This window comes from Simochromis diagramma, unplaced genomic scaffold (genome assembly GCF_900408965.1).
Source record: "Simochromis diagramma unplaced genomic scaffold, fSimDia1.1 OVJJ01000753.1, whole genome shotgun sequence".
Taxonomy (NCBI): domain Eukaryota; kingdom Metazoa; phylum Chordata; class Actinopteri; order Cichliformes; family Cichlidae; genus Simochromis; species Simochromis diagramma.
The window spans coordinates 14,148,306-14,176,094 of NW_024387523.1; the positions used below are offsets into that span (position 1 = coordinate 14,148,306).

General features: G+C 41.9%; 2 protein-coding genes across 12 annotated transcripts in view; one reads left to right on the forward strand and one right to left on the reverse strand.

Moving 5' to 3' along the window:
* Nucleotides 1-904: 904 nt before the first annotated feature.
* On the reverse strand, nt 905-15,092 carry sgce (sarcoglycan, epsilon). Of its 5 annotated transcripts, none has more exons than XM_040020532.1 (13): nt 14,979-15,092; nt 12,797-12,904; nt 9,366-9,488; nt 9,009-9,166; nt 8,493-8,565; nt 6,559-6,757; nt 5,897-6,059; nt 5,577-5,791; nt 5,080-5,106; nt 4,462-4,650; nt 4,083-4,126; nt 3,528-3,565; nt 905-2,714 (listed from the first exon to the last, which is right to left on the reverse strand). In XM_040020532.1, the coding sequence occupies exons 1-13, from the start codon at nt 15,025-15,027 to the stop codon at nt 2,664-2,666; spliced, it is 1,437 nt and encodes a 478-aa protein (XP_039876466.1). In that variant the 5' UTR covers nt 15,028-15,092; the 3' UTR covers nt 905-2,663. The 5 variants fall into 5 exon arrangements, with proteins under 5 accessions (XP_039876466.1, XP_039876465.1, XP_039876469.1 ...); XM_040020531.1 differs by having other exon boundaries at nt 12,797-12,907; nt 14,979-15,090; XM_040020535.1 differs by lacking the exon at nt 12,797-12,904.
* The window catches only part of ppp1r9a (protein phosphatase 1, regulatory subunit 9A), a 50,275-nt gene continuing 34,701 nt past the window's right edge, over nt 12,216-27,789 (forward strand). For 2 of the 7 annotated variants that reach the window (XM_040020510.1, XM_040020513.1), the window contains exons 1-2: nt 17,154-17,694; nt 19,074-20,589. In XM_040020510.1, coding sequence (XP_039876444.1) covers nt 19,213-20,589 — 1,377 coding nt within the window. In that variant the 5' untranslated portion in view covers nt 17,154-17,694; nt 19,074-19,212. Of the gene's footprint in view, nt 12,452-14,484; nt 14,743-15,099; nt 15,194-17,153; nt 17,695-19,073; nt 20,590-27,789 lie in introns of those variants that run through there. The other 5 variants (XM_040020506.1, XM_040020512.1, XM_040020508.1 and 2 more) reach the window with 4 other exon arrangements.

Genomic DNA, 27,789 nt, shown 5'->3' on the forward strand with positions numbered 1-27,789 from the left:
AGAACTTCCTGTAAATCGCTTTGGGAGGGATCACCTGGCACACACTCCGTCCATGTTGTGCAGTAGCAGCTGAAGGGGGGTTTTCACTCAGGTGGATCCATAACCTGCATATTCAGATATCTACTCTTTTACAACAAATGCGTTAAATTGTGCTGCATTTTTATCGTCAACATTCGTTGTACAGTATTCCTGGTGACTTCAAACTGCGTCAGATATCTAAATATGAGATATATGGACCAACGACTGGCTCGGATGATCAAAGAGTGACTAGAGTCAGAAAACTTGGAGTGCAATGGTTAATATGTTGGAATATCCTTCGACGTGTTTTTGCTGTGTTTTATTATTTTTTTTTTCTTTTTTGTGCGTAATTTTGCTGAAAGGCTGTGGTCACCTGCTGTAGCGCTGAAATTCTATGTGACATGTACAGTATTTAATGATTTAAATTAAGTTTATATTTTATACGGTTTTTTGGAGGGAGGGTGGGGCAGGTGGGGGCTGGCTTTGTTTTATTTTATACTCTGCGACTGCTGTTTGTGACGGGAGTGTTCTATAGACAATTTTGTACCCATCCCAGACCCTCATAGACAATTACCTGATGGTGAGGTTGATCCTTTTAGCCGTCTTGTCTCATCTGTAGCTTACTTCCTAGTCGGTGTATATTTGTACAGTAGTGACAGATTTATTTTATACAGCGTTGCTTCCGCAGTGATTTTGGTCTGTTATTGTTTTTTTTAATGTCCATTGAAACATGCCTCATACCTCTCGCAGAAAGTGTACCAAGTTTCACATGCTGTTCTAAGCAAACTGCTGGGTGACAAATTAAAGGAAAACCTTTGACCTGTGCAGAAAGGGGCTGTGGTGGCTCTGAAAGGCTGCAGGGGGCGCTGTAAATCAACTTGTTTCGAATGACTGCCTTTTAAACCAATGATAAAATTTGACCTTATGGGAGTGGTTTCTCCCACAAGCAATATGACCCCCCCCCCCCCCCTTATAGTCACCTGAGCTCAACCTAACTTACTTAGCCTGAGAGATTTTTATTTTTTAATTTTTTTTTCCTTTCCTACTGATCTTGGAATTTGCTCCACATACATCCTTCAAAGTACAAGATGATAGAAATTATGTTTACCCAACGCCTCACTAAGACACTTTATTTATTTTTTTTCCATTAAATTGTTACCCATCTGTTTTTCTTGAGCTGCCACAGCCACTGAACTTTGTAGTCAGTGAATGAGTGACTGAAGTGATGTCTTAGTGATGCCTTTTAAACAGACTGTGTGGTGTTTTGTTTTGGGGGTTTTCCCAGTGGCTTATACCTACAGTACATCTTCAGATGAAGACTTACATCTGTGATGCAGCTGTGATCATAAACTTCCATGTTTTAGGCACTTTGTATGGGGGGCCACAACCACATCATTTAGAAACCACTAGGTAATGCACTGAGTGAGCTGACATTACTGTTAAGGAAAAATGTCGTACATGTCATCAGGCGGTGTCTGTCCCCTTTTGTCCTGGCAAACATGTGAGGGGGAGATGATTTTTATTTTAAGATCTGCTCCCCCCCCCCCTTTATTTACTTGTTGAGGTAATATTCAGCGTTTAACGTTGAGTTTAGCACAGTACCAGTGCACTTACTCAATGCACTTTTCTTTTTTTCTTTTTTTCTTTTTTTTTTGGCTCAATCAAATGTCGTTTGCAGATTTATGACAATATAACGTAAGATGTATTGCAAATGATTTTTTTATTTCAGCTGCCATCAGGTAGAAAACATCAAGTCATCCACTATTCATTTATGGATTCACAGCGGAACAATTTGCGCAAAATTTCATCTTTCTTTCTGGTTGTTTGGGTTCTGTTCTCAAACTGAGAGCCAAGTAAATGTTTAATTTTTAACCACTCAGCACCTCACTGTACAGATAAGAATGGCATATAGATGTTTCCATTCTCTTTGGTGTGTTAAGTTTACTGATCTGTATGATGGTTTGGGGGTTTTTCTCATCTATTAGTGAACAACCGCGATACATTAACCAAATTTACTGTATCGGGCCTTAATTGATCTCTTTGGTCATGTAAAAGCAACAACTATTTATACCCCGTGTAGGGCCTCTTTTGAAATATATTACATGTATTAAAAAAATTGTGATGTCTTAAAAAAAAAATGTGAAATGTATCCATATTATTTATAAATGCCTTTATTCTGTTGTACATTAAGAATATCTTCATAAAAATGTGCTGTTTTGGCTTCTTTTAGTGGAGTGGGAAGGGGGTGGTGTCTTTTTTTTTTTTTTTGTTTTGTTTTTCTTGTTTTCCACTGGGACAGAAAGTTATTTTGAAAGAGTTTATTATCATGTGACACATTGAACAAATGTTCTAACACATGGCGACGAAAGCATTTCAATATAAAACACCCTTACGCCCCGAGAGGTCCGCTGGGAAAAGCAGTATGACATACAAACATATTAATCACACTTTAAACATTTAAACGGATATTCTAAAATATTCTAAGTTATCTTTATAATCGGCTAAGCTCTTCGGGTCTTTTTCACACTCACTAGTCAAGGTGCAAGTGCGCAAGTGGACGATAAAATTTTCACTGCTAACACATGCAGGTTGGCACAAATTTTAGGACAAAGGAAGAGGGGCAGCTGCAACACTGGTGCTTCTGGTCATAAATTCAGAGCTTCAGCCACCTTTCTCTCCTCAGGAATACCATTTACCTGGAACACAGTGAAAGCAACAGCTGAACCACAGAGACGTGACAAAACTTCCAGAAACACTAAATACAGATGTAAGCAGCAATGCTTGGGATCCAAGCAGACTGCACACACTTTGTTAGTGCTTATTGTTCGCTGGTAACTGATGCATGCTATTGACAACTAGGACTGACAGTTTGTACCCTGTCTGGTCCCTTCCTACAGTAGCTGACTTGCAAGCATAATAATTTTATGCTCTGTCTAATTTAAAGGCCTGCAAAAGCATCACGCTCCGTTAGTTGCAGGTGTTAAATAGCTTATTAAAGCATGATCTGACATTTAGCAAAATAAAAATGCCTAACTACAATGAGACACTGCACATCACGGTAGACTGATCATGTTTTGAAGTTTATAACCTCAACTTGAGATTAACAAAGTCCACAGAGGATGCTCACTTAATTTTTAGATAATTGGTCCAAGAATTTCAGAGGAGAAATTAGAATTTTACTCCAGACCATATTCTGCTTGAGATAACTACAAAAGTTTAAACTTATTATTACAGCGCCACCTATGGATACAGTTCAAACTTTTCACAGATGATGCTCACTTAATTTTTGGACAATTGGTCCAGAATTTCAGAGGGGAAATTAGAATTTTACTTCAGACCACTCTCTCAAGAGTAATGTCTTCTGGATTTTGCAACACAACCATTTTTAGCATGGTGAAATAAATATGGAGAAGATGAAAAATCTGAACATTTACAGTTTTTCCTGCAGCTTCTCTGCTTGGATCCCAAATTATCTCAGCTTTAAATCATGAACAGCCGGCAGCACCTACCTCCAGCCTTCGAAATGTTGACATGACATAGTTATCTCCTTTGTTAGCAGTGAACAGAGAGAGGATTCGGTTAGTGCATCATGCAGCTGATACCCGTGCTCACAGGAGGGCGCTCACACGCCAGCGTCACCATTAGTCGGCTCATGCAGCAGATGATAACAGTGCAGTGATGCAGAAGGAACAGACTGAAGTTATAAGAAACTATGAAGCCAAGTGGTTTTATATGGATTCACATTATTGATGCCAGTATAGTCCAAGAACTGAATTTAGTGAGAAGTAATATAAAGGCAAGTGAATTGTAAGTCATTTTTACTGTGAAGGTGCTTAAACCTTCAGAGGCATGCTTTACTGCACATGAAGTCCTGATGAACATTCGGCAAGAGAGAGTGTGTTACCAATAGCAGACATCCAGGTATGCTGACTCTATGCTATGAGCTGCTGTTAAACATCTGTCATTTCAAAGAATTCCTGGAAATATACTCCTGACATATGTTCCTGAAAGTTCTAACCATTCAGCTGCTTCATATTACAAGACGGCTGTCTTAAGATTCTCACCTGATGGCCGCTGCTGTGGTATCGTAATCTGGTTTTGCAGATTCCTGAAATCATAAACAACAATATTATGCCAAAGCATGTTATAAAAATGTTTGGGGTTTTTTTTTTTGTTAGTTTCGAGCCCATTAGGAGAAATCATGGGACAGCTTGAAGCTCTTAAGCTCTAGTTGTACTTTCCAAAGGCCTGACTTGCTTTCTGTAGCTATAGTTCTAAACACCACATAGTTGGAAAGTGCTTGAAACAACATGGCATTGTTCCAACTTTTCCATTTAACACCTATAAGCCTCATATCTGCATCTGCTAATGAGTGTGGGCGTATGTGTGGCTGTACTTAGTCATCCATCCGTCTTATGTTTCCCACCAAATCCCTGAACTCACGCCTGTGTCTGCATCAGCGGCATGCTGGTGGTCTCGTAGTTGTCGGGGTGGATGGGTGGAACCACCTCGCCGCTGACTGGGTTGAAGACGGGCAGCGTAGAGAGCGGCCAGGAGATTTCCCTGTTCTTTGACATGCTCCTCAGTTCCTTGGTGGACTTCTGGATGGAGCTGTGGTGAACCAGCTGGATGCTGGAGGAGGGGAGAAGCAGTGAATTTGTATTGCAGCACGTTTCTGTGTCATGGGTAGGGGGTTGTCTCATCAAAGCTTAAGTGATGTGCACTCAAGTTTGTGCATGCACAAACAGAACTATAACATCCAACCTCACCTACTGCTGTTCTTTTTTTCTTTTTGGGGGGTTTGTTTTCCATTTGTTTGAATTAAATTTTAGGTGTAATGCTGAGTACATAGTTCTGATAATCCTACAGCTGGTCATTACATTTTTTTCAGCAGCCCACTGAATGAATGGATGCCAATGCCAACGCACGTATGAGCGTATGAATGGACATGAAACAGCCATGAATGACAACATAAATGACCAAAACTGCCAACCAAAAACAGAGGGGGAGGGAACAGAAATAAAATTTAAAAGAAGAACACAGGAGAGGTAAAACACTTACTCTGGTGTTTGCATGTTTCTTTTTTCCCTAGAAACAAAACAAAATGGATGAATTAAATACTAATATTAATAGGTAAAGCAACATCTGCACACAAGTGAATGAATGGATTGTTGGATAAAGACAAGGTGGACATGATGTGGAACACTGAGTGGAAAAAATAAAAAGGGGAGGGGAGGCACACGTCTATCCCAGCCTGTAAACGATGGATGAGGATGACTGATCATCCATGTTGTGGCTATGCTTCAAAACATCAAGATGCAGATGACAAGAGTCACAGAGACCCGAGACAAACAGTGATGAGGAACTTAACTACTGCATGGTAATGACAAGCTGCAGTTAAAGTCCAGATTTCCACTCTTTTTCAGTTATCCTACAGCTAACTGAGCTTTTCAGGCTTATTTTTGCTGTCTCTCATATGGTTCTCGTACACTTTTGGCTGCTTATTGGGGTATTTGGTGCAAAATTTGCATAGAAATGTTAAGACCGAGCACACTTACACCCCTTCCCGCCTGCAGCACATAGTGTAGCCGAGGATGAAGAAGAGAACTAGCGCCACGGCGGAGGGAACAGCCAGCGTGACGAGGAAGTCGGAAAAGTAGTCCCGGCTTTTCAGAGACTCGGACGGGGGTTTGTACTCCCCGAATTCGGGCAGGATCCCTGTTCCGGGTTCGGGACGTGTAACGTAAACTGGGACTACTTTGTTGATGTCAACCTTAAAAGAAAAAAAAAAAACAAAGACATAAAGATCAATTAGAGGTTGCATACTTTTAGTGCATTTTAATGCATTTTTAGTGAATTTGTTGGAACGCATCCTCACCAGAGAAATCTTACACCAGTCGATGTGAAACTGAGCTCGGAACTTCTTGTCACAGCTGATGACGGGCTCCATCTCCTGACTGCAGCGCAGCTGGTTATGTGGGCTTTCCACCTCCCGCAGGCACGACGAGAAAGGAACATCGGCACCGACCATCACATAGACGCTAGAGGAGAGAAGAGAAGAAGAAGATGGAGTCTAATTTTACAAGTTTATGCTGAGGTTTGTAATAATCAAGTGTTTTCTCCTGCTGAGTGCTCTGCTAGACGCTTTCAAGTTCCAGCGTAAATCTTTGATGAACAACTTATGGCAGCTCATGTTGGCTATTCCCATCTGAGTTAAAGGAACTGACAGCATATCGGTGTAGACGGCTACGTGCTTTCATCTAATTTACAGAAAACTGAGGATCCCCAAAGCCCTAATTAAATTAATGTTAACATAATGTGAGTGGGCTGAAAATACTGTTGATTTGTTTGATTTAGAGAGGTGAAGGGATCACTCATGGAGAGATTTGGCACAGACGAGCTGAACCGAGTAGAGCTAAATCTTATCCTTGAATCCTTGTAAAGGAAAATATGTAAGTAGGCGATTACTTTAAAAAAAAAAAAAAAAATCACAAATGTTTTCTGTTTCTGTTCAGATGAGACCCACGTCCAGATCCTCACCCTTCTTTTAAGTTGTTAATAGGTAGCGGCACCCGGCCACCGCGGTCCAGTGCCGATGTAATGTTGATGGCATTCAGCCGCTCGGGCTGCCAAACGTTCTTCACCGCTCCCAGGAAGTCTCCCAGCACCTCACTGGCCAGCATCTCCTCCACATTCATATTTTTGATGTAGAACTCTGCTTGGTAAGGTAGGGGGAACTCTGTGCATAGAGACAAAGACACAGTCAGAGAGAAAGACTTAAAGAGGTTAAAGGCAGCAGGCTGAGGTAACAGTAGCTGACACTGATTTTTACCAGTCCGTCCACCGGACACTGCTTTGCCTGCGCTGCCTTGTTATGACTCTGCTTCCTTCGGGGGCCAGATGGCAGATGACATCACAGCACAGGGAGAGTGATGTTACATTAGCATTTTGAACAGCTGCTGAGCGTTCCCCCTGACTCAGTTCATACTGTACTGCCTGTACTGTGATGGGTCAATATGGCAGTGAGCAAATCTACAGAAGCGCAGGTGCAGAGATGCTCTCCACAGCAATACAATGAAAACTCAAACTGAGGTAGGATTGTGTGGGGTTTTCACCATGACTGACTGAAGTGGACACTTCACTAGAACTATACAGTCCTTCAAGTATCCTTTCAAGACATTATGATCTTATTAGGGCTGCCACAAACGATTATTTTGATAGTCGACTAGTCACCGATTATTTTTGCGATTAGTCGACTAATCAGATCATGCATCCATTGGACGTACAGCTTATTGCACCAGCATGCATCTGCTCTTATTTAACTATCATTAGCTTACAGCTTAGTGTTTAAGGTATGTGCTAACTAAAAATAAAGACAAGATGATAGTTTATTAAATTTTAATGAAATTTGCAGATTGTTTCGGTGAAGTTTAATAAACTCCTTGCTGTCTAAAATATAACAGGACACCGGAGTATATTCTCGAGCATCTCACATTTCTGATAATCAGTTGTCTGCTTGATGTTTATTCAGCTGTGTAAAAACTATAACTTTAATATCAGCCAAACCGATTGACTCAGGAACAAATAAAATACTAAAAAAAAAGCCAAACAATAACATTTGTAAGTTATCTAAGTGACTTATATATGTTTAACCTGAGTAGCGAAAGATGGCGGTGGGTTTGCAAACGATTTGCCGGGAGTCTGGTGTTCTCACGTGCTCTAGTGAGCCTTGCTCCCGGCTAGCTATCGAGCTAGTGGGTAACAGATGTCTCCGAAAACGTCAGAGCGCTTTTGCAAATATGTGGCGTCTTGATAAACTGAGCAGATATTTGAGGTTTACACAGCTACATTCTCGCCTGAAAATATGCTAAACGTTTATTTTGTGACCCAGAAAGAATAATAAGAGTAATATTAAAACTAACTAGCTGCCGCCATTGTTGGAAACTGAGCTGGGCTGCGCTATGAATTCTGGGACACAGCTTCTTCTTCTTCGGGCTTTAACGGCAGCTGGCATCCTAGTACATGCAGTGCTGCCATCTTCTGTTTCAGTCCGTTATTACACTCTTAAATCCTACTACTTATCCCTGCGTCTTTCGGGATCTTACAAAGCTTCAAACGACGCGTCGACTATTAAATCAGTCGTCGACGATTTTGATAGTCGACGTAATTGTGACTAGTCTACTAATCGTGGCAGCCCTAGATCTTATCACATAAGTTGACATGAAATTGACTTATCTTATTAAAGCTTCAGAACAGCTACTCAGTGCAGTGATGTTACTTTATCGTCTGCTGTATTTACATTCAAAGACCAACAATGAACTTTTGGTTGTGCCTGATAAAAGTAATCAAAGACAACATTTTCTCTTAAGGGAAGCTCATTACTGAGTACTGAGTGTGCTTCCAGGATTTAATCAGCGAAGCTGCGCAATCTGATCTCAGTTTGCTCTAAGCTCTTATGTACAAGTTCCTCTTACCTTCTGCAGCCTTGATGTTTATGACCAAGTTGTGCCGCGCTGTCTCAAAAGTGCGCCTGTTATAGGCAGTAATCTGTAGGACACAGAGGTGAAAGTTTAAGCCCAGATCAGTCCAGCTTATAAGGCAGCGGCTCTCCAGAAGAGGCTGAGCTAGATACACGACCCGGGTTCTGTACCCAGCTGAGGCGCCGTTGAACACTTTAAGCCTTTTGGGAAAAGAATTTGTACAGTAGCTGATGGGAAAGCATAACAAGTATAAAGGAATTTAAGTCTAGCATCTGTAAGAGTAACATAGTACTATGTCGCTTCCGAACACATATGCAAATCAGCTGGGCTCAGTGAAATAAAGTCCAACTCATCCTTGGACTACAACTTGACAGATTTCATTGAATGTTTTAAATTTGCTCAAGACTTTTGGCACAAAAACAAGCAGTCACTTTCCATAGTTGAAATAAGCAGCAGCACAAATTACTTAATCTCCACTCTTTTCACTTTGAAAGCAGTCCAACCACCCACCTCTATGACAGTGGGCTTGCCAATGTGCTCTGCAGTGGGAGAACCGTAGAGCACTCCGTCACTATGTGGGGTCCTTTGGATATATCGTAGCCAGCCCGGCCTGTCGGGGTAGCCCTTCAGGTTGGTGTTGAAAGTGATCGGATCGTTGCTGGGGTCACCTGCAGACAGAGCAGAGGAACGGTAAGTGGGCCAATAACGTGCGTTTTGAAATAAGCAGCGCTCTATGGAGTTTATATGCAATCACCACCTCTACAAATGTTTCAGATATATTTAGATATTCAGATATATTGATGATATACTATACAAACATGATAATAACATGTTTTTGATCACAGTGTGAATGTGACAGCGTTATACCTGATTTTGGGTAAGGAGGAAACTCTCCTTTGAAATACTCCCTCTCCAGAACGTGGACGAACAACACGCCTGCAGACGGGTAGACATTACGGTCTGCGTGCGACCTCGACAGGATGGTGACCACTGAAACACACATTTTAAAGACAACAGAAGTAAGCAGAACATTTCCTGTATGCGTACTATTCATCAATAAAGTGGACCTTGGTGCTTTTTCATATTTTGGTACACACAATAAACACTATGTCCAAATGTTTTTGTGTAGACTGTCATATCTATTTTATTTATAGCCTTAACCACATTTAAACAACAAAAATTGACCCAAAGTCATTTTGAGACAAACGCATTTGAATATATTTAGTTGAAAATGAGCACAAAAAGTCCACTTTAATGTCCTGCCAGCAACAGCAAATGGAAAAAAAGAGAAAATGTTAAACTAGTTTAAAGGTGAAATCAATAAGTGTTTGCGGTGATCTATTCTATCTGTTTCTCTTGCCTGGCATCTGCATTCTTGTAAAGGTAGAAGCATTCACTTCCCACAAACGTCAACAAGTGTGAAGAGAAAAACTCAGATTATTGCTCAGACAGACTACAGCTCTGTAAATAAGAGGCGCTTGACAAAACCAGTTAAAGAAAGGAAAGCGTCTGAGGTACTGTGAGTGAAAGCAGCAGTAATGAGAGTCACTCATATTGTACAGAGTTCTTTTAACGCCCTCCCCCCCACTTGATCTCCATTGTGCTGTCTTTTTAGCCCCCGCTCCGTTTCAAACACAAACATTTAGTCTTTATTTGTGAAGGGCATCACTAGGGAAATGGTAGCCCCCTAACAAAAATTTACACAATGTAAGACCGGGGGTGATTTACCCATTTCTCTCCCTCTCTCTCTCCCTCCTTTTGTGTCTTTCTCTTTCATTACTTCCTCCTCTCTTGCTTCATCTTTTTTTGCTTGTGTACCTCACGGCTTTTTTTTAGCACAGAGTTTTCTTTTTTTCCCTCTCTCGCTCTCTCTTTCCGTTCTCGATTTTTGCCTTCTCTGTGCCACAGTGGGTGGGAACTCAATTTTTAATCACCATGGGAGACTGAGGCCGAGTGTATGAGGAAGAAGAAGAGGGGGAGGAGGGCTTGCAAAGACAGAGGAAGGGAGACTGGACTGGAGATCTGTGCTATGAAGTGCCAGAGAGGGAGAGAGAGAGGGGGTTTGAACTGTTCTTGCCCGTGGACATACAACTCCAGACACATTAAGCAACTAGGTAAAAGCCTGGGTAAAGTCTCTATGTACATATGTGCCTTCCCACGGGCAAAGAGTGGCTGGTTTTCCCAAGTTTTACAACCCTTTCTAATCTGCTAATCAACCCAGCATTTTCTATCATTAGCATCATAATATTAAGTACTCTTCTCCTTCTACACTGAACACAGGCTGACTTTCAAGGAGAATGCACTGAAGAGAGTAATATCAGGATTTACATTTTAATTCATGTCAATGAGAAGGGGAAGTGAGCATTAGATGCAGTTAATTAATAAACCCTCAGCACCTACAAGTACACCAGTGAGACACTGCAACTCTAAAGACATAAAACAGTCCCACATGTATGTTAAACCCTCCTACAGCTGTGGTCAGTGACAGAGATGCTGAACTGACCATGTGTCTACAGCCCCCAAGGGCTCAGTCACGGCAAGATACAATCAATAGCATTTAGCGGCTGCTAAATGTGGTGTTAGATGAACAACCTGAGGTCGTATCCACCACATCTCTTTTCAAGAAAACCACCTGGGCATGACTAATCTGTGCGATGGCTCTTCTCACCGCAACCGCTGCACCCATCGCATTAGGATCTGGGTTAGTCTGAGACCAAAAATAAACCATCATTCAGTCTCAGCAGACCGCTTACTCGCTGATGACTTCGGTCGATCCTCAAAGCTGAATGCACGCCCTCGGATTCTATTATGTGACACATTGGGCCTCATTAATTCTCCGCCACACAAAGGACCACTTTCAGACCATGCCGGTCAAGGTCAAATCCTGGCTACACTGCTTTAGTCCGAGCCCAAAACTGGATGTGCTGTGAACATTTGCAAGAGATTCGGAGATGGGAGATGTAGGACATTCGAACAGCCTCAAGAAAAAACGAAGTGTTTTAACCTACTGATATTAAACCTTTTCATCCAACAACAAAGATTTAGGGATGAAGACAATTTTATTTTTTAGTCAGTGAAGCTTAAGTATGTTTCAATGCAGCAGCTTCCACTTATGGCTCAGCCAGTGTAAGTAGAGATCACTAACTAAGCTACACCGAGGATTTGCTAATAGCATCAGATCTGCTTATTTGCAGCAGGATGACTTTCTGCCAGGCCTTCTCGAGTTGATGACCAGCAGCACTTCCACCGTACACCAATACATCACCAATTTAAGGTTAATGGTAAACTGTCCACTGCATAATAACCCAGCAGTTTCAGATGGAGGACAAAGGTAGTGAGGCAAGATGTGCATGACAACACATATAAGAAGCTAGATTTTCCCAACAACAGAAATGTTGCACTACCGTCTATATTCTCTATGAAATGCTTAAAATCATTCAAACACTGCTTTTTAACTTTTTAACCCACATGCCATCACACCATAGTAGATGCTTGACAGGCCTTACGGGTGGTGGAAATAACTAACCAACTTTATGATTTTCTGGGCTGACCTTAGACTGGGATAATGTCACGACTGACATTGGATTAGTCAAAAATGCCATTGGCAACGTGAAGAAAAGTAAACCTCCCTCCTTCAATTGGCTCCAGCTAACTGAGGCCTCAAACTAGATGAGAGACAACAGAAGGATGTCCTTTAGTTCTGTTGAGTCAGCTTCATGTGCACATGTAGTCTGGGTCATGAGGAATGCATGTGCTCCTTTGGTGTTTAGCGGGGAAGCCCAGAAAACAAGGATCGCTACTGTTGTAGTATTCTGCCAACAGAGTCTGAGAATCGACCTGTTCTCAGACATGGAAGTGAAAGTCGCTGCTGGTGTCACAACAAGCAGAAGTCAACGGATAAAGACAAGGGCGGGCAAGAAACCACCGGTTCCATCCTCTCGCGCTCAATAAATGTAAGTAAATAAAAAATGTATCTACAGTGCTCATTAGCTTTAAAACAGTGCTGCAAAGTATCGACATCACGTTAAGCAGAATAAATATTGCTTTCTGTAATAGTTAATGATTTAGGAGGAATTCTAATTCTAGCAAGGACAAGGTTTAGATGACGTTCAAATTCATTAAAGTGCAGCTACAGCAGAAGAAAGTGGGCCAAGTCTGGGGGACAGCAGACAACTCAAAACAATAATGCCAGTATTAATGGGGAACCAGCTGAGCGTGTCACTGTGTTATGACCGAGGGGAGGGGGAGGGGGACAGCGGGTCAACACATGACGTGCACCACTGCACACACCCACTCACCGTCTCTGGACACGGCTGCTCTCTGCTTCAAGGCCACGGATTGCTCCACACGGACATTTCTCCCGTGTAAAGCGCTGTGTTTCGTGTCATAGGCATGCACAGTGCAAACTACTGGATCAATGGATAAAAGCATGAATGGAACAAGTTTCTTTTTTTAGCAGCAATTTAAACAACAACACCCAGTTTTTAAAGCACTCTGACAAAAAATCTGATTCAGTCTGTTGCACCCGTCCAACATTAATTAAAGCCTGTTGTCATAGTTATTGTTTTAGAGGAGTTTGAAATATTTTCTAAAATATTAACGTAGGCGTTTTTCACAAAATGTTAAAACCAATCTAGACAAAGTGCAAAACAAAATGTAAGCATATTGACTTGACAACAAATACTGCACTACAGACTGCCGCATTTATATCTAGCAATTCGCCAGGCTGAATTTAATGTGGCTTGTTGGAGAGGTGGAATATGGTCAGAGAAGAAGCCACTAGATTTCAGTGCAGATCCTGACACTATCTTGAAAATTGCACAACAGGACACTAGCCTTTGTGAAGGATTAGCTCTCAGTTTGAAAGCCCTTCCGCTTTCAAACTCAATAGCACTTCTCTATTTATGAGTATTAGGTCTCTGTGTATAAAACTATAGTGTGTTTTGACTGTGGAGTAAAATATCCCACTCTCTTCATGTTAGTTAACACTATAGTAACAGTGCTGTGAATGGGCCCCTTAATTTTGACGTTTTATCAAAGCCTGAAAAAACAAACTGGTCAACAAGTGTTTTGCTACTGGGATTCTTTTGCCTGCACTTTAACAAATTCTACTTGCTATTTTCCAAATCTGAAAACTGTTTTCATGTGGAATGTCTCATTTCCTTGTTTTAGTTATAATATCGCAAGTATTTGACAACTAGAGACAACTGGACTGAAATGATTTGGTTTCAAGAAAAGTGAAGCCAAAATTAAGGAAGGTGTTTTTGTCTGTCCTGAAATCCATCAACTGGTGCTTGAGGATGGGTTCAAAAGGAAGCAAGCATGGGAAGCATTCATCCAGGTTGTTAAGAATTTTCTATTATCCTGATTTTGAGGATAACATGTTGAAATGTACTAGAACGTCACTAAAGGTGCACTTGTTACATTCTCATCCTGACAAAATCCATGTGATGTTGTCGGTAAAAATCCTCCCTTTCTTTTTCAATGCTTTCGCCTTTCATAACTACATGGGAATCTGCCCGGCCCGGGACCCACCACCAGTCCCCTCTGAGTGCTTTCCCAAACCGCAGTCTCAATACATGCTCATGCCATGTGCCATTACCCTGACATATGCCCCGTGGCAGCTGGGACAGGCTGGATGGATGGATATTAAAATTGTCATCATCAGTGTAAAAAAAATGCATAATAAAGAGCTGGTCTTAAGTTCCCAGTAGCAAAAAGAATGACGTATATATGCAGACCAGTGTTATAGCAGTAAACTGGGGGCACTGAGATGACATTATCCATTACTCAGCACTTCTTTTGATAACTAATTGTTATCAAAAGGCACTTTTTAACAATATTTGCTGATTCCAGGCTATACTGATATGGAAATCTAATGTATATGTTTCTTTTAAGATTGTAACCACAATAATATCTCAGACTTAGGTCAGTGATTGAACCTTACACCTTTCATGGAGGTGGGACTCATTGCAGAGACTGTATAGGCTATGAGTACCTAATAAAGTGGCAGCTATGAGTGTGCAGACTTTTAGGAGCAGTGTATTGAAATAAACGAACCTATTCCCTACATTAAATTTTGGATAACCTGAGCTGCTAAACTATCAGGAGCTAGGTAATTAGGCATTCATAACACACCTGTTCTACATAAACCAGGCCTGCGCTAAGAGGGGAAAAAAGGCTGAAATAACGACCGACAAGAACACAGCTAGCAAGAGAAACGTTGTTACTAACAGCTGGAAATGTAAGGTACCGTAGAGAACACAATTTGTCACTAAGTGCACTGTGAAAACCCATAACGTGTAACGGTCTAGCTGTCAAATTGGTAGCCATTTTTTCCTCGTCTCCTCCTCAGCCTCTTGGAGAAAAAAAAGCTCAACGGCAGCGAGCTAACTGGCTAGCTAACTAGCTCGGATACTTCACCAGAGCCGAACCGTTTTCAAAGATGTCGGGATATTTCCGAGTTCAGTCGATACGTACCCGTACCAAGCCATACCGCGACAGCTGCGGCGGACATGGTGCAAATCATCTCCCCGAATCTTTACATTAAACAGGACCGCTTTGTCTAATCGCCACTGGGTTTGACAGCCATAATAATAAGCATCCTGCAGCATTCCTCCCTCCGCCTCCTCCTGCCTTCACTGGAAAACACAGCAGGACCGCTCATTGGCTGAACATCTGGATGGAAAAACATGGTAAAACATGATGGGAATCGGAATATAGGAGCGCCACGCCTTTACCAAATGTTTCTGTGTGATGCTCTCGGAGCGGTTAGATTATATCTGGCTGCTTGCAAGGAGTGGCTGCCTCTGTGTGCGTGTGTGTGCTTTGCTGTTTATCTGTCTGCTTCTTGTATTCAGACTGATGGGATTTGTCATAATAAAGCATTCCTCCCACTAAAATCCACAGTTTTTAGTGTTTTGGGGGGGTTGATTTATTCTTGGATCAGGACTTGCAAACACAGATACACCCTCTTAAAAACATGCAAGTCACCTCAGCAGTGCTTGACCTCCTGTGCACAGCTGTAAGCAGCAGAGGCATGTTTGGAAAGTCCTGCTCCAATCTGTCCAGCCTCCCCCCCTGTAGAGACAGTCCAAGCAGACAGATGGTCATGTTTTGGCCCCCTTGGGTCCCAATCACATCTACTAAAGGAGCCTTAATTCAACCCCCCCCCCCCCCCCCCCGCTTCCCTTGATGTCAGCTCCCACTGAGAGGGCACTTTGATATTGCAGAATAGCCTCCTAATTCTGGCTAACATACTAGCAGTGGTCACTGGGATGCTTCTTGATTGATAAATTCATATTTGTGACTGGATCCTTGGCTTTCTCAGTGGCGATAAACATGATGCCATCCATCCTCTGTGTTCTGCAGTTCCTGGCTGTTTTCTTCTTCCACCCTCCCCTTTTATCCCCTTAAGATTATTTTTAGGTTGCTTAGCAACATCTTCTCATAGCCAGTGTTTGGACTGGGTATGAATGTATCACAACAACCACTATAGGTCTGTGGATGTACGATGATGCTTAAAAATGGAGGAAAGCGCAGAATTTGTGACTTGGAGAGAAGCTAAGGCCCCAGTGTGTCTAATTTGATACTGACTTAGACTGATTTCTGTCCAATCTGGTTCTTTTTGGCGTAGCAGTGAACATCAGTTTAAATTGTAATTGCCCTCAATTGGCTTGTTTTGAACAGTGGGGGGGGGAAAATGCAAAATCCTCTCGTCAGCAGTGGTGGGTGTTTAGTAAATGTATGCACTGCACAAGCTCTAATTCTCTGTGTTTCTTGCAGTAATGCCAAAGCATAAGACTTGTTTTTAATGCACTTTCTAAATTCAAAACTGATGTAGGCCTATTGAAAATTCATCTGAAGTGTGAAGTGTCCCAAATCAACTTATAACAGTTCATGTTCTAATCTGCGACTCACATTTGTATTAACCGAGTATGGTTTGGTTAAATGTTGACTGAACAAGCAAATGCTTTTCCTCAGAAGGCCTCATCCAAATTCGTACACAGCTTGTGCTTTCATAAAGTTAGAAGAAACAATGCCGTCTATTATAACATAACAACAGCAATTATGTAACTTGGTGCTGTTTGCAAAAATAATCACACATTTGGATGTTTACAAAGCTTCCCTTTCTCTAGTGCTTCATCACATGAATTAAGTCCTGTGCTTTCAGTGGGGTCTGTTGACTGTATGCAACCCAGGCAGATAGTTTTTCTTTTTTTTTTACTCTGATCTTCTTTAATGGGGCTTAAAAAAATGCATGCTCAGGAATTAATTGAGGAGAGAGACGACTAACTAAAGAGATCATTGCAATTTTAATGTAGTTCCTCATGGTGGATGTGTGGGATGGCACTCAGAGATTTTTGATTAAACTGCCCCCTTATACATTTCTCCAGTCAGACTGACTTAAAAGCTGCATGTGTATTTATAGTAATACAAGCGATGGACAAAACAGTTTAAGGGTTTCTTCAAATTCTGCCATCAGACTGAACTTTGAGTGAAATCCAACTTCACTTGTTTTTGTTTGTTTTCTTTTTTTTCTCTAAACTTAGCCCCCCAGGTAAACTCCTCAAGGCCACTTTCTGGTCCTCGAACCACATTTTGGAAACCCTTATTTGAACGCGCATCACACAGTCAGAGTGGTCCTTGACCCTCTCTACCCCACCCAAATCCCACTGATGAACCAGCGAAGTTACAGTTGCTGTGTGTTGGTATTTATGCCAGACTGCAGCTCGCTGAAACCCCCTCCGCGCAGCAGATTATCGGACCAAACCATTGCTGCACTTCAGGTTTTAACACCTGTCACATGAGGCTTTACATTCGCAAATCGCCGGCTATCGCTGCAGCTAAGCGAGTTCAGTTTGCCACACTGCAGACGGACATCGGACTCTGCCGTCCTGCAAATGCTGCCACAGTGCAGCTCTCAGTGAGATGAGCTTCCCAAATTGCACCGACACCCCCATTGTGCGACTGGCAGCATCACCCACTGCCTGCAATGCAATGGCGTTATAGCGGCTCTAGTTATGTCCAAACGTTTCTAGTGGCGATTCCGCTCCGGGCTGGCTTTTTACGAGCTCGGAATAGAAATGTTATTTTCGATAGCTTTTGCAAGCAGACCATCCGCATTTCTCGCAAGTTTCCCCTCTGGATTACAGTTTATGTGTGCGGCGCGTCCAGCGAAGCCGGAGCCATGAATGTAAGTCTGACTCTTTTGTTTTTGTAACAGTGAAGCAACCTCGATGTTATCTGAGGTTAACTTGTGTTTATTTTGCAATTATTGAGAAAGGTTAGAGGTTGATGTCGCGGAAATATGCAGTTGGAAGAATGTAAATAAATACGCGTGAAACGGTGTCAGAAGGGGGGAAACCTGAGCTGTCATGTACTGTGCGGTGTGGCTGATGTGCGCCTGTTTGTCTGATCCCACTGACACCGATCCCAATGTTCACAAGCCTCAATTTATATTTCACCTCTCACGTTATCGTCCTCATTATCTTCCTGCGTAAAATCCTCAGAGGGTGCAAAGCACATGATGATCCCCAAGTTCAGATTAATTATTGTTGTTGTTATTATTTTTAACGCAAGCATTTCACATAGGTGTTAACACTGAGCTGCAAGAGTCCAGCATAGTGAATATTAAATACTGAGCCAGGACGTTTAGTTTTCAGGCACCGCTGCTGTTGCTGATGCATCTATAGCATCCAGGCTGCGGGTTACAGCACAACTTAGGTTAATGGATTCTGTGTCCCAGATGGACCTTATTTTTTTATTTAATAATGTATTTTTATCCCAGCTTTACTGTGTCATGTTTCATTTCACTCTCTGTGGCGTGCATTTCCAAAAAGGATTAAACATTAACGGATGTAGGTGTATATTTAACTACTACCAGCCGACTACCCTGCTCTAACCCTGTATTATTGCAAATGTGGGCCTTTCATTAAATGTTTCTTTTTTTTCTATTGGATGGTATCAACACACATGGTTGAGTGCATCCAGCAACATTTTTTTTCAGCTTGGGAGCTGACATTTAGAAGCCACAACCATAATGTCAGTTATGGTTTAGAGAGTTGAAGGATGTCTTAGTGTACAAGGGTCACAGCTTCATATGGAAAACAGAGGGTGGGGGAGATAACGGAAAGAGAGCAAGAAAAGAAGAAGGAAACAACCATGTTTCCTAGAGCATAGCACCATTTTAAACAAAAAGAAGCACAAATCAAAGGATTTATTATCTGAGAGGGTTAGCAGCGCAGCTCTTCCGTGATGCTAAACACAGCATCTTTGGAGGCCCTTTAGAGTCCGATTGGCTTTTATAACTGCAGTAGTTCTCTTGTACTGAGAGCTTTTACTGCACACATAAGTATCTGTAATTCGTTTTGCCCTCATGTGTCTGAAGAGTGTTGCTGATGGTAAAAATGACTTTTTTCATGCTTTTTAACCATCATTCTGATCATGAAGCTCCACTGATAAAAGGAGGCACTTTGACTCCATATGGTATTGTGAGCCTGTTTAAACAGTTATCTGTCTTCACTCGACAAAACCATTTTTCTACCTTTGTAACATCTCCTTTCATCTTTACAGGTATGAATGGGCCTAAAAGAACTATAACAACAGCTGGATCAGACCGAGTGGCACTACTAGTAGAACAAGATACCTCACTTCGGTGCTCTAATGCAGCCAAGGCAATGCTGACATCTCCTCTGAATCCAAAGGCATCATCATGCTGAAAACGGAGGCCTCGGGGGAGAGGACCAGCCTCCGGAGTGCCTCCCCCCACCGTAACGCCTACCGGGCTGAGTTTCAGGCACTCAAGAAGGCCTTTGACCAGCCTCGGCTCGATGGAGACTCAAAGCCCAAAGACCTCGAGCGGGTGAAACAACCGAGGGGACGCCAGTATGGCACACACGTCAGTCGCATTAAGGACATGTTCATGCAAATGGGGTCAGAGAATGCAGCTGCTAAGACTAGGGGTCGTGATGAATCCTCACCACAAAAGCTGGTGAAGCCCACAAACTTCGTCAATAAGGCTGATGGATCAGTGATAAAACTTCAGCATTCCTCATCGGCAGAAAGGATTGGAGGTGCCGGGGCAAAGTTTTCCGAAACCAGAAAGCTATTTGAACAACAGTCACGCGACCAGTCCCAATCACCAGTCTTTCCCTACGGCCGTGATAAAAGGGGTTCCCATGAGCACCTCGATGACTGGCGAGGGGCGAGGTCCAACCGAGGCAGTACAGACTCCTTGGATTCTCTGTGCTCCAGAACGGAGGCATCCTCACCAACTGTCAGCCAACTCAGCGCTGTTTTTGAAAACGCTGACCACCACAACCAGGGGGTTTCATACAGAGGAGTCAGCAGACGAGCCCTCTACTCACCTGACGGATTCCAGCGCCATGGCGGAGACGTCAGTGAGGATGATTCTCTTCGACAATCTCCAGTTCGTGGAACCTACCGGAACAGGATAGGGGGCAAGTTACCCACATCCTCGTCTTCGGAGGACCTTCTGAGCCCGAGTCCTGGAGTAGAGATTTCAGAGCGCAAACAAGATGCTCCTCAAAAGGAAGAAACCCAAGACAAAGCTGGAGAGGCTACAGCGGGAGAAGGACAGCGTTTTTCTGGTGCTTCCACCAATGGAAACCAGATTAATGGTTCTTGTGAAGAAGAGGAGAAACCGCAGGACACAACAGAACAAAATGAGGATCTAGGAACCTCCAAATCCTCGAAACCTACACATGGTGCTGTAATTACAAACAAAGCTTTAGAGGATACCACTCACGAGTCGCTGCCGACCACCAGGGAAAGCCAAGAGGACAGAGATGCTTCAAAGGAAGAAAAATCTTCCAAGGACCAGCTGGATGAGCCTGATGAGGAATACACTGGGAATGAGCGGGTGATTTTTAACGCAGATGGGGACGCCTGTTACCAGGGTTGGGGGGAAAGTTGCACGGATCCCGAGGATGACCTCTACGGTGACGATGACGAGGACATCGTCTACGACCCGGGGTCCGATCTGACAGAGATTCCTGGTCTGGCGGAAGAAAACAAAGAGGACATCCCTCCGAAGAGGAAGATTCGCTTCAGCAGTGCTCCTATTACAGTAAGCCGAATGCTGCACAAAAGTGTTGTGAAAGCCGAAATTGTGTAAACACATTTGAACGCAATCCGGCATAAAAGCATTTGTGCAGTGCTTATCAAAAGTAGGTTAAAACAACAGAGAGCTAATAGTTTAGAGTATTCAGAGCTTTCTTTTTATGGCCTTGTATTTATAGTTACCACTGAACTACTCTTTGTGGTTAGCTTTGTTGTTTGAACACATGAGGTTCATGAGGTTATGCAAACATGACAAATGACATGACCCTAGTTGACTTTTTTCATTTGGCATTTTCTTCCTTTAGTGTATACCTGAGTTAGGTAAAATATCACATTATTGAATGTTATAGGTGTTGAAGGTTGTGGCCATTTTGTGATGCTAGGGTCAAAGCATTTGATGTTCATGAGCACAACATCTATGCATGTGTTAGTCATGCTGGTTCTGCACCCACACAATTTTCACACAAGATACTGTGTTTGTTTTTTGTTTTTTTATCTTTCCGAGCCTCTTTGCTCGGGGAGTTGTTTGTGAAACTATGGAGTCTTCACATATCTGTGAAATGCTCTGTATATTCAGCACACAGTGGACCCGTAGTGTCTGTATTTGTGTATGTGTGGTTTTGGTTAACCTTGATGTGTTATGCAAGGTTACAGTAGACATAGCTAAAGATTACATGCATTTTTACCATTGATCATACTCTGCTTTCACAGTGGATAGAATTATAGAAAATCTCGTTTTTGCTAATGGAAAATGGTTATTGTTTCTGTAGACAGTGACTTCTTCTCCAGTAAATAGAATTATCTGTACTATGGTATTTGTTTCATCTGCAGTGGAGAATTCTGCTGTTTTCAGTATTGAGTTGGGCACAATGCAGCCAGTGTTGCTTGTGGATTGGGGAGATGGATTTGGGAGATTATGGAAAATATTTTTCCTTCTTTATCCTCAAGTATTTAGAATCAATTAGCAATGTGGCTTTTGTTACCAGTTTTATCTTCTTAATTCAATTTGTCATATAAATATATATATATATTCATATTTTAAGCTTTCTTAAACTCACAGTCATGATTGAGAGATTTAAGTTCTTGTATGTAAATCTAACTCAAGCTAATGCAAACAATCCACAGGTTTATAACCACGTTATAATGAACCAGAACAATTAGTCCAGTTATTCTGTGGAGAAAAACGTGATGTTAGCTCACTAATTACCGTGTGCTGTCTCTGAAAAGTTGGTCCTTTTGCTCTTTTCTCTTCTTTCCTCTCAGGTTTCATCACACATGCATCCATTTCCATGATGGAAATTAATTTAAATTAAAATAATATGATAATAGGTTTATATTTAATTATTATATATATGTGTGTGTGTGTGAGAAGAAAAAAATGGCATTGCTTTTTTCAACTTGCACTTTCACTAACCAGTAAGTGACGAGTAAATAGAGTAAATACATTAAACAGCTTGTTCTCATATTCAGGTTGAAGAGGCGTAGATTATGCACTGTTGTTGGCTTTAACTTCAAGGCTTCTGTTTCCTGTGAAAAGGACTGACGCTCATTCATCATATGGAATATTCAAGAGAGAAGCTGCCCCCGACCCCACAAAGACGCACACACACAATTAAACATGCGCCCCTCCCACTTTTCCATCGCACGCCCCACCTCCTCTCAGTACACGAGAAACAAACAGCGTTCTGTCTTTTGTTCATCTCTCTGTAAACTGAAAGAGACAAAGCTGTTTTCTCAGCCCCCAGCCCCACACGAGTCCAGCTTGACCCCTGTGGGAGAAGAGGGTCTTAAAGTCGTCTAATAATCTAATACATAATGTTCCCTCTATTTGTGTAATACTGCTTAGACCTGCCCATCAAGTCATTTCAATGGACCTGCTTATAAAATCTTTAATTTTTTAAAAAAAAAATCTTCGTAGTAGCTACAGAGAATAGATGACACGCAATCAATTTTCAGTCTTTATGAATATGCAGAGTGAGTTAAGAGCAACTGCAAAAAAGTATATTGTATCAATCTCTGTGAAGCCGGGAAGCAGGGTCTGTTTTCCAGTTCCGCTTAAGTCCGGAAAAAGGATTTGTGAATTGCCATGAAATTTACACCAGATATTCATGTCTGGCTTCGGATAATGACTTTAGTGATATCCCCGAAAAAGTCTAAGTGTGTTCAGTTGGTGTATTAACAAGTATTCTCAGACGAGTGGTATTCATCCTCAGATTTCTTTTGTATTTTTCATAATGAATAACTTATCATGCTACAATTTTGAGTGCTACAACAGAAAACAAGGCAAACATCATGCCGTTAGCATGAAGTTTGCTGTGTCCACAGTAAGTACCGCCTCACGGAGTTGCCTCCATGGCTGCAAAGTCTAGCTGTTACATCCTCACTGCCCCAGTGAGAAATGGCTGCTTTGAGCTATCCAAGGCGAACACAGTGACCCACAGAAGAAAATCAGGTGTCATTTTTCATTGAAGTGTAGGTGGTTTTATCCTTGACGTTCGAACCTGTGGTTGGGTTGTCCAGTCTGCAGACAGACTTCTGTATTAAAGTAGATCCAGTTTTCTAATGCACATTGAATCCACTGCTGTGTGTTCTTTGCAGCTGGTGTCATGTTGAGGATATAATGGAGACATAGGAATGTAACTAAGGTTCTTTTAATTTTTGATGACTGCCTGGGGGTGACTGATCTCAACCAGTGTTCACTTCACCTTCTTAGTCCTCTCAGGCTTGAAATGTTCAAGCCTTGACTACATGTAGACCCTAAAAGCGCAAACATCTGTTACATGTTGATTTTTCCTTTTCATGAGTGCATTTTCTTTCCCTGTTTTGTTGAACTGCACCCCAGGAGTTTAACAGAAGTCTTCGACCTCTGTGTGCTGTCTGCTTTGTCAGTTTCCTCTTGTTTACCACTCGTCTGAACGAAGGGCGTTTATATCACCTTTTGATGACATTTTTTCTGCCTTTAGAGGGATTGCATTTTCATTACTTGCAACACTGCAATATCCTAATATAACTAAACAGATGTGGTGAGTAGAGCACTAGTTAAATGGCCACTGAAGCGTCTGTGTAATCACCCACTCCATTCTGCATGCTGTCTGTTACTGGATCTACATTTTGTCCATTGCTTCTGTACCTTGAGTGGAATGATAGCACAACTCTGACTCAGAACTTTAATCTTTACGATGGATGTGTGTCGCTCCTTTTATGTGTTGCAAAAGTGTTTGTAGATGCATTTTTCTGGGTGCCTTTTACCCTATTTTGAAAGATGTATAGTCTACAGCATAAAAAGGATGGTTATGTTCAGTATAAACATCTGTGTGTTTCTTGATGAGCACTATAAATATGGAGCTTTTATTTTATGTTTTCAAAAGGATAAGGTATATACATGAAATAATTGGCGTTCTCTGGCTCATTTGCCTCCAACTGATATGTTCGTACTTGCAGATTAGATCCTTCTGCAAACATTTGGTTGCAAAAACCACCTACACGCGTTTTCTCTGCGTACTATTGCCGTGTGCGTTTTGCAGGCAAAACCAATTCACACACTCATCTTGTACTTTACTGAAGCATGAAAGAACATAAAGACAAAGTTGCTGATGCTGAAAAACTGAGAAAATACACAACTTACGCTGTCTCTGTGCCATTCGTCAGGCATGCAAGGAATTAAGAGAGGGTTATTTCTCTTGAGAATTTTGGAGCTCATTTATCTGCCCTTAATACAGTACATGACAGTGGAGGCTCCAGACTTTTTGTCACGATGTAATTTCTGCCCTAGTCCTCCCTCGTGTATTTGACAGTTTGTCCAACAATGTTGTTATTCAGACAGATCAACAGAAAACATGCGTAACCCCAAAAACATCCTTATCTAGAGCATCAACTAATGCAGTCTTGTAAGACCATTTCAAATTAGATGGCCTGTTGCCAGGAGCTTTGCTTTCTGACCATGTTTTCTGATAGAAAGGATTACTCTACTTTAGTGCAATCTGTCTTTCTGGGTGATGATATACTGTATGTGTAACAGCATTGCTTGAATTTTGGATCCAGCACTGACATGGATTTAGGAATTTGTAAATAAAATTTAAGTCTGCAGCAGCACTGCTACAGCTTAATCTTCCTCAGTATAGTGTTGTGCTTTAGTGGATGTCTTTTTAACCAAAATTCAATTTTTAGGATACTGTGGAATTTAGTGGTACCCCTCATTTCTTTATATTTTTCTAGGAAAATGGGAAATATGTGCAGCGACTTTGAAAGACATACATGGAAAGACAGTAGCTTAAACAAAGCTTGAAAGTCAGTATTTGGTCTGACTACTTTTATTCTTCACCATAGCCTGAACTCAGAAAGCTTCTTTCAGTAGTCTTCAAGAATTGACATTCAAAGCTCTTCTGTGGATGCTGGCTGATTTTCTTCCATTCTCTGTCAAGATGATCCCACACTGCTGCAATAATGTTGCAGTCTGGGCTCCAGGGATGCTAATTTGTGACTGATAGTGTTCCACTGTGCAGGTATGCTTTTACTGCGCTGGCAGTGTGTTTCAGTGAAGCTTCAGTGAACAGTAGATGGATCAGCTGAAGAGCCAGAAGCTTCTCTCGGGTCCAGCGTCAGGTCTTTACTGGATTTTTCCCTCGTTCTTAAGGACCTGACTTTCAGAAACCGTCATCTGCTTTTTTAGGCCTGACATTTCTTCTTCTCCAGTTTCCCCAGTTTTTTAAGGACACATTGCACATCATGCTGAGATATACAAAGTTTACACCTAACAGCTCTTTGTAATCATTTTGCAAAAATACCATTTTGCACCTGTCAAACTGTTTTATCTTTGACATTTTTCATAGAATCAACTAAAGAAATTTGAACAAATTATTTTGTGACAGGATGCTAATAAAGTGCCTAAAAATACCATTTTAATTTGGTTCTTTGCTAAGCTGTCTGTTATGTGTAGACAGAACTGGTTCATCCTTTAGGTTGCAGACCTTTTTGAAAGCTTGAATGATTCATAGATCCAAATTAAGTGACTTAACCAACAAAAAACATGCTTGGGTACTAGGACTGAACAGAAAATGAGTTAAAAAGCAGCCAATGTCTAAAAACAAAGTTTGAAAGACCTTCAAAAAAGCCTGGAAAATAATTGCTCAACCTCACTTAATACATGAAGAAAAGAAAAGAAAATTCTGGCTCCTTGGAAGCAAAATATAAAAAATGGAGGGTGTCTCAAGTGTTTTGCGCAGTACTTTAAGTTCATTTATTTCCAAAACAGGAATGAGTCAAAGTACAAAAATATAACTGATAATCCAGCTGATGACTGGTACTAAAAGGTTTTCTGGTAGGTCTCTTGTTTCTGTGCACATCTCAGCTGTAGCATGCCTCAGATTTCTTCTTATGCCCTAAACTCTGTTGCATTTCTACGTAGCTGGGTAAAGCTGTAACTAAACCAGAGTTACAAAAATGTTACATGTTACAAAGTATCAAAACCTATATGAAAATATGTATCAAGCAGTGTTTTATTCAAACCAAGCTGTCCAGTGAAGTACTGTTTTTCTTTAGCAGTTATGCTGTCAATAGAAAAACAATCATGACTCCCTTCCTCTCTTACCTCTGACAGGAACAACTACTCTTGACTCGGATGTTGGGCATGCGTGTATTTTGTGCGTGCCTGTAGCTTAGTCACTCCATTATTAATGCAGTTGTGTTTTTGTTTGCTTGTTTCGGTGCCACCCGATCCTCCCTGGGGGATGCATTTTTAATGATCCGGGAAAGGCGAGACGTGCCTTGCGGTTTTTGAGGCTGGTCATTTGCCACACGGCAGACTGTGTCATGAACTATCAACCAACCCCCCACCTACCCAATCTGGCCACGTGCTAATGATATTACCAGTGCGCTCTCAGTTTTTATTGCTGAAAAAAAAAAAAAGCTGCAGAGAACACAGCATCTCAGTGACACAATGTTCTCAGCGTTTGCTAAGCTCGTGTTTAGGAAGGTTCTGACTGCCGCACCATCACCATGTGCTTGTTTATAGTGAGTCAGAAACAAGATTGAGATCTGCTGATACAAACAAAATCAACCCTATAAACCATTTTTGTCCCTTTCTAAGATAATTTTAGGGTTCTGTGCTTCATTCACAGCAGTCCAGATCACACAGACTGGTTATTATGATTCGTAGAAATGCAGTCCCACTCTCTGCACAGTCATTATCGCAGCCTAATGAATTACATAGCATAGCAAGTGGGCATGTGCTGTAACAAGCAACATGTTGTGTTACTTCTAATCTCTTCCTCCCTCTCGTTGTATATGATAATATGCACTTGTTTTAAGCTAGTTCTTCTGTCTAGTTTCCCTTTAGGTTTGTCTCCTGTCCTGTAGTTGGCCCTTGACTCAGGTGTTGGTGGGAGTAGCGGCCCCCTGTAGTATTGTGCAGTAGCCGATAGAAAGGAAAAGCAAGCCCGCTGTAGATACAGCAGATGAAAAATCAGCTTTTTAAAACGGCAACACAAATCTAAAGTTTTGCCCTCCTGTATGAACAGTGTGTGTGCATCTGTTTTGTATGCAGAAGCGGTGTCTAAAGTTAAAAAAAGAAACGCTGACTTATGTGATTGTGGCATTCCCTGTCAGTGTCACTTCCCCAGATGAGGGAGGATATATGTCAAGAAGATAGAGAGGCTGGCCTTGAATTGACTGTAAATCCCTGTATGTTCTCACCTCTCTTTATATAGAGTTGTATACTGAATGTTTATGTTTCCTCCTCTCTTTTCTCGCTCCCTGTTCTTCCCATCCCCACCTCTTTATTGCTGTCAGTCTGAGTCTGACATTCATTTATTTCCACCATCAGCGACTGTCTTGTCCCCTCAGTATCCAGACACTTTCTTCAGCACCTGTCAGTTCTCCAGCCTGGCGTCGTGCGAATGTGTCTGTGTGGGTGGCCACAGGTAGAATTAATGGAATGCAAATACGCTGAGGTGTCGCAGCAGAGAAGACTATGAGTGTGTGTGTGTGTGTGTGTGTGTGTGTGTGTGTGTGTGTGTGTGTGTGTGTGTGTGTGTGTGTGTGTGTGTGTGTGTGTGAGAAAGAGAGAAAGAAAGAGAGAGAGAGCCAGGCTGTAGTTTATCCACCGCAGGGTTTGTTGGGTTCATGCCACACCAGTTGGAACATTTCTCCTGGGTTTTCCAGCCTCGTCTTGCCCTGGGCAGCGTCCACTGTCTGGAAGACGCAGGGCGGG

Bases quoted from the DNA above. Each gene is read 5' to 3' on its own strand.
- sgce (XM_040020531.1), bottom strand. From the start codon at position 15,027: ATGATTTGCACCATGTCCGCCGCAGCTGTCGCGGTATGGCTTGGTACG. The intron at 9,167-9,365 runs GTATAACGCTGT...CTCTGTCTGCAG, and splicing joins TCCTCCTTACCCAAAATCAG to GTGACCCCAGCAACGATCCG. The intron at 4,651-5,079 runs GTAAGTGTTTTA...CCCCTCCTCCAG, and splicing joins AGAAACATGCAAACACCAGA to CATCCAGCTGGTTCACCACA.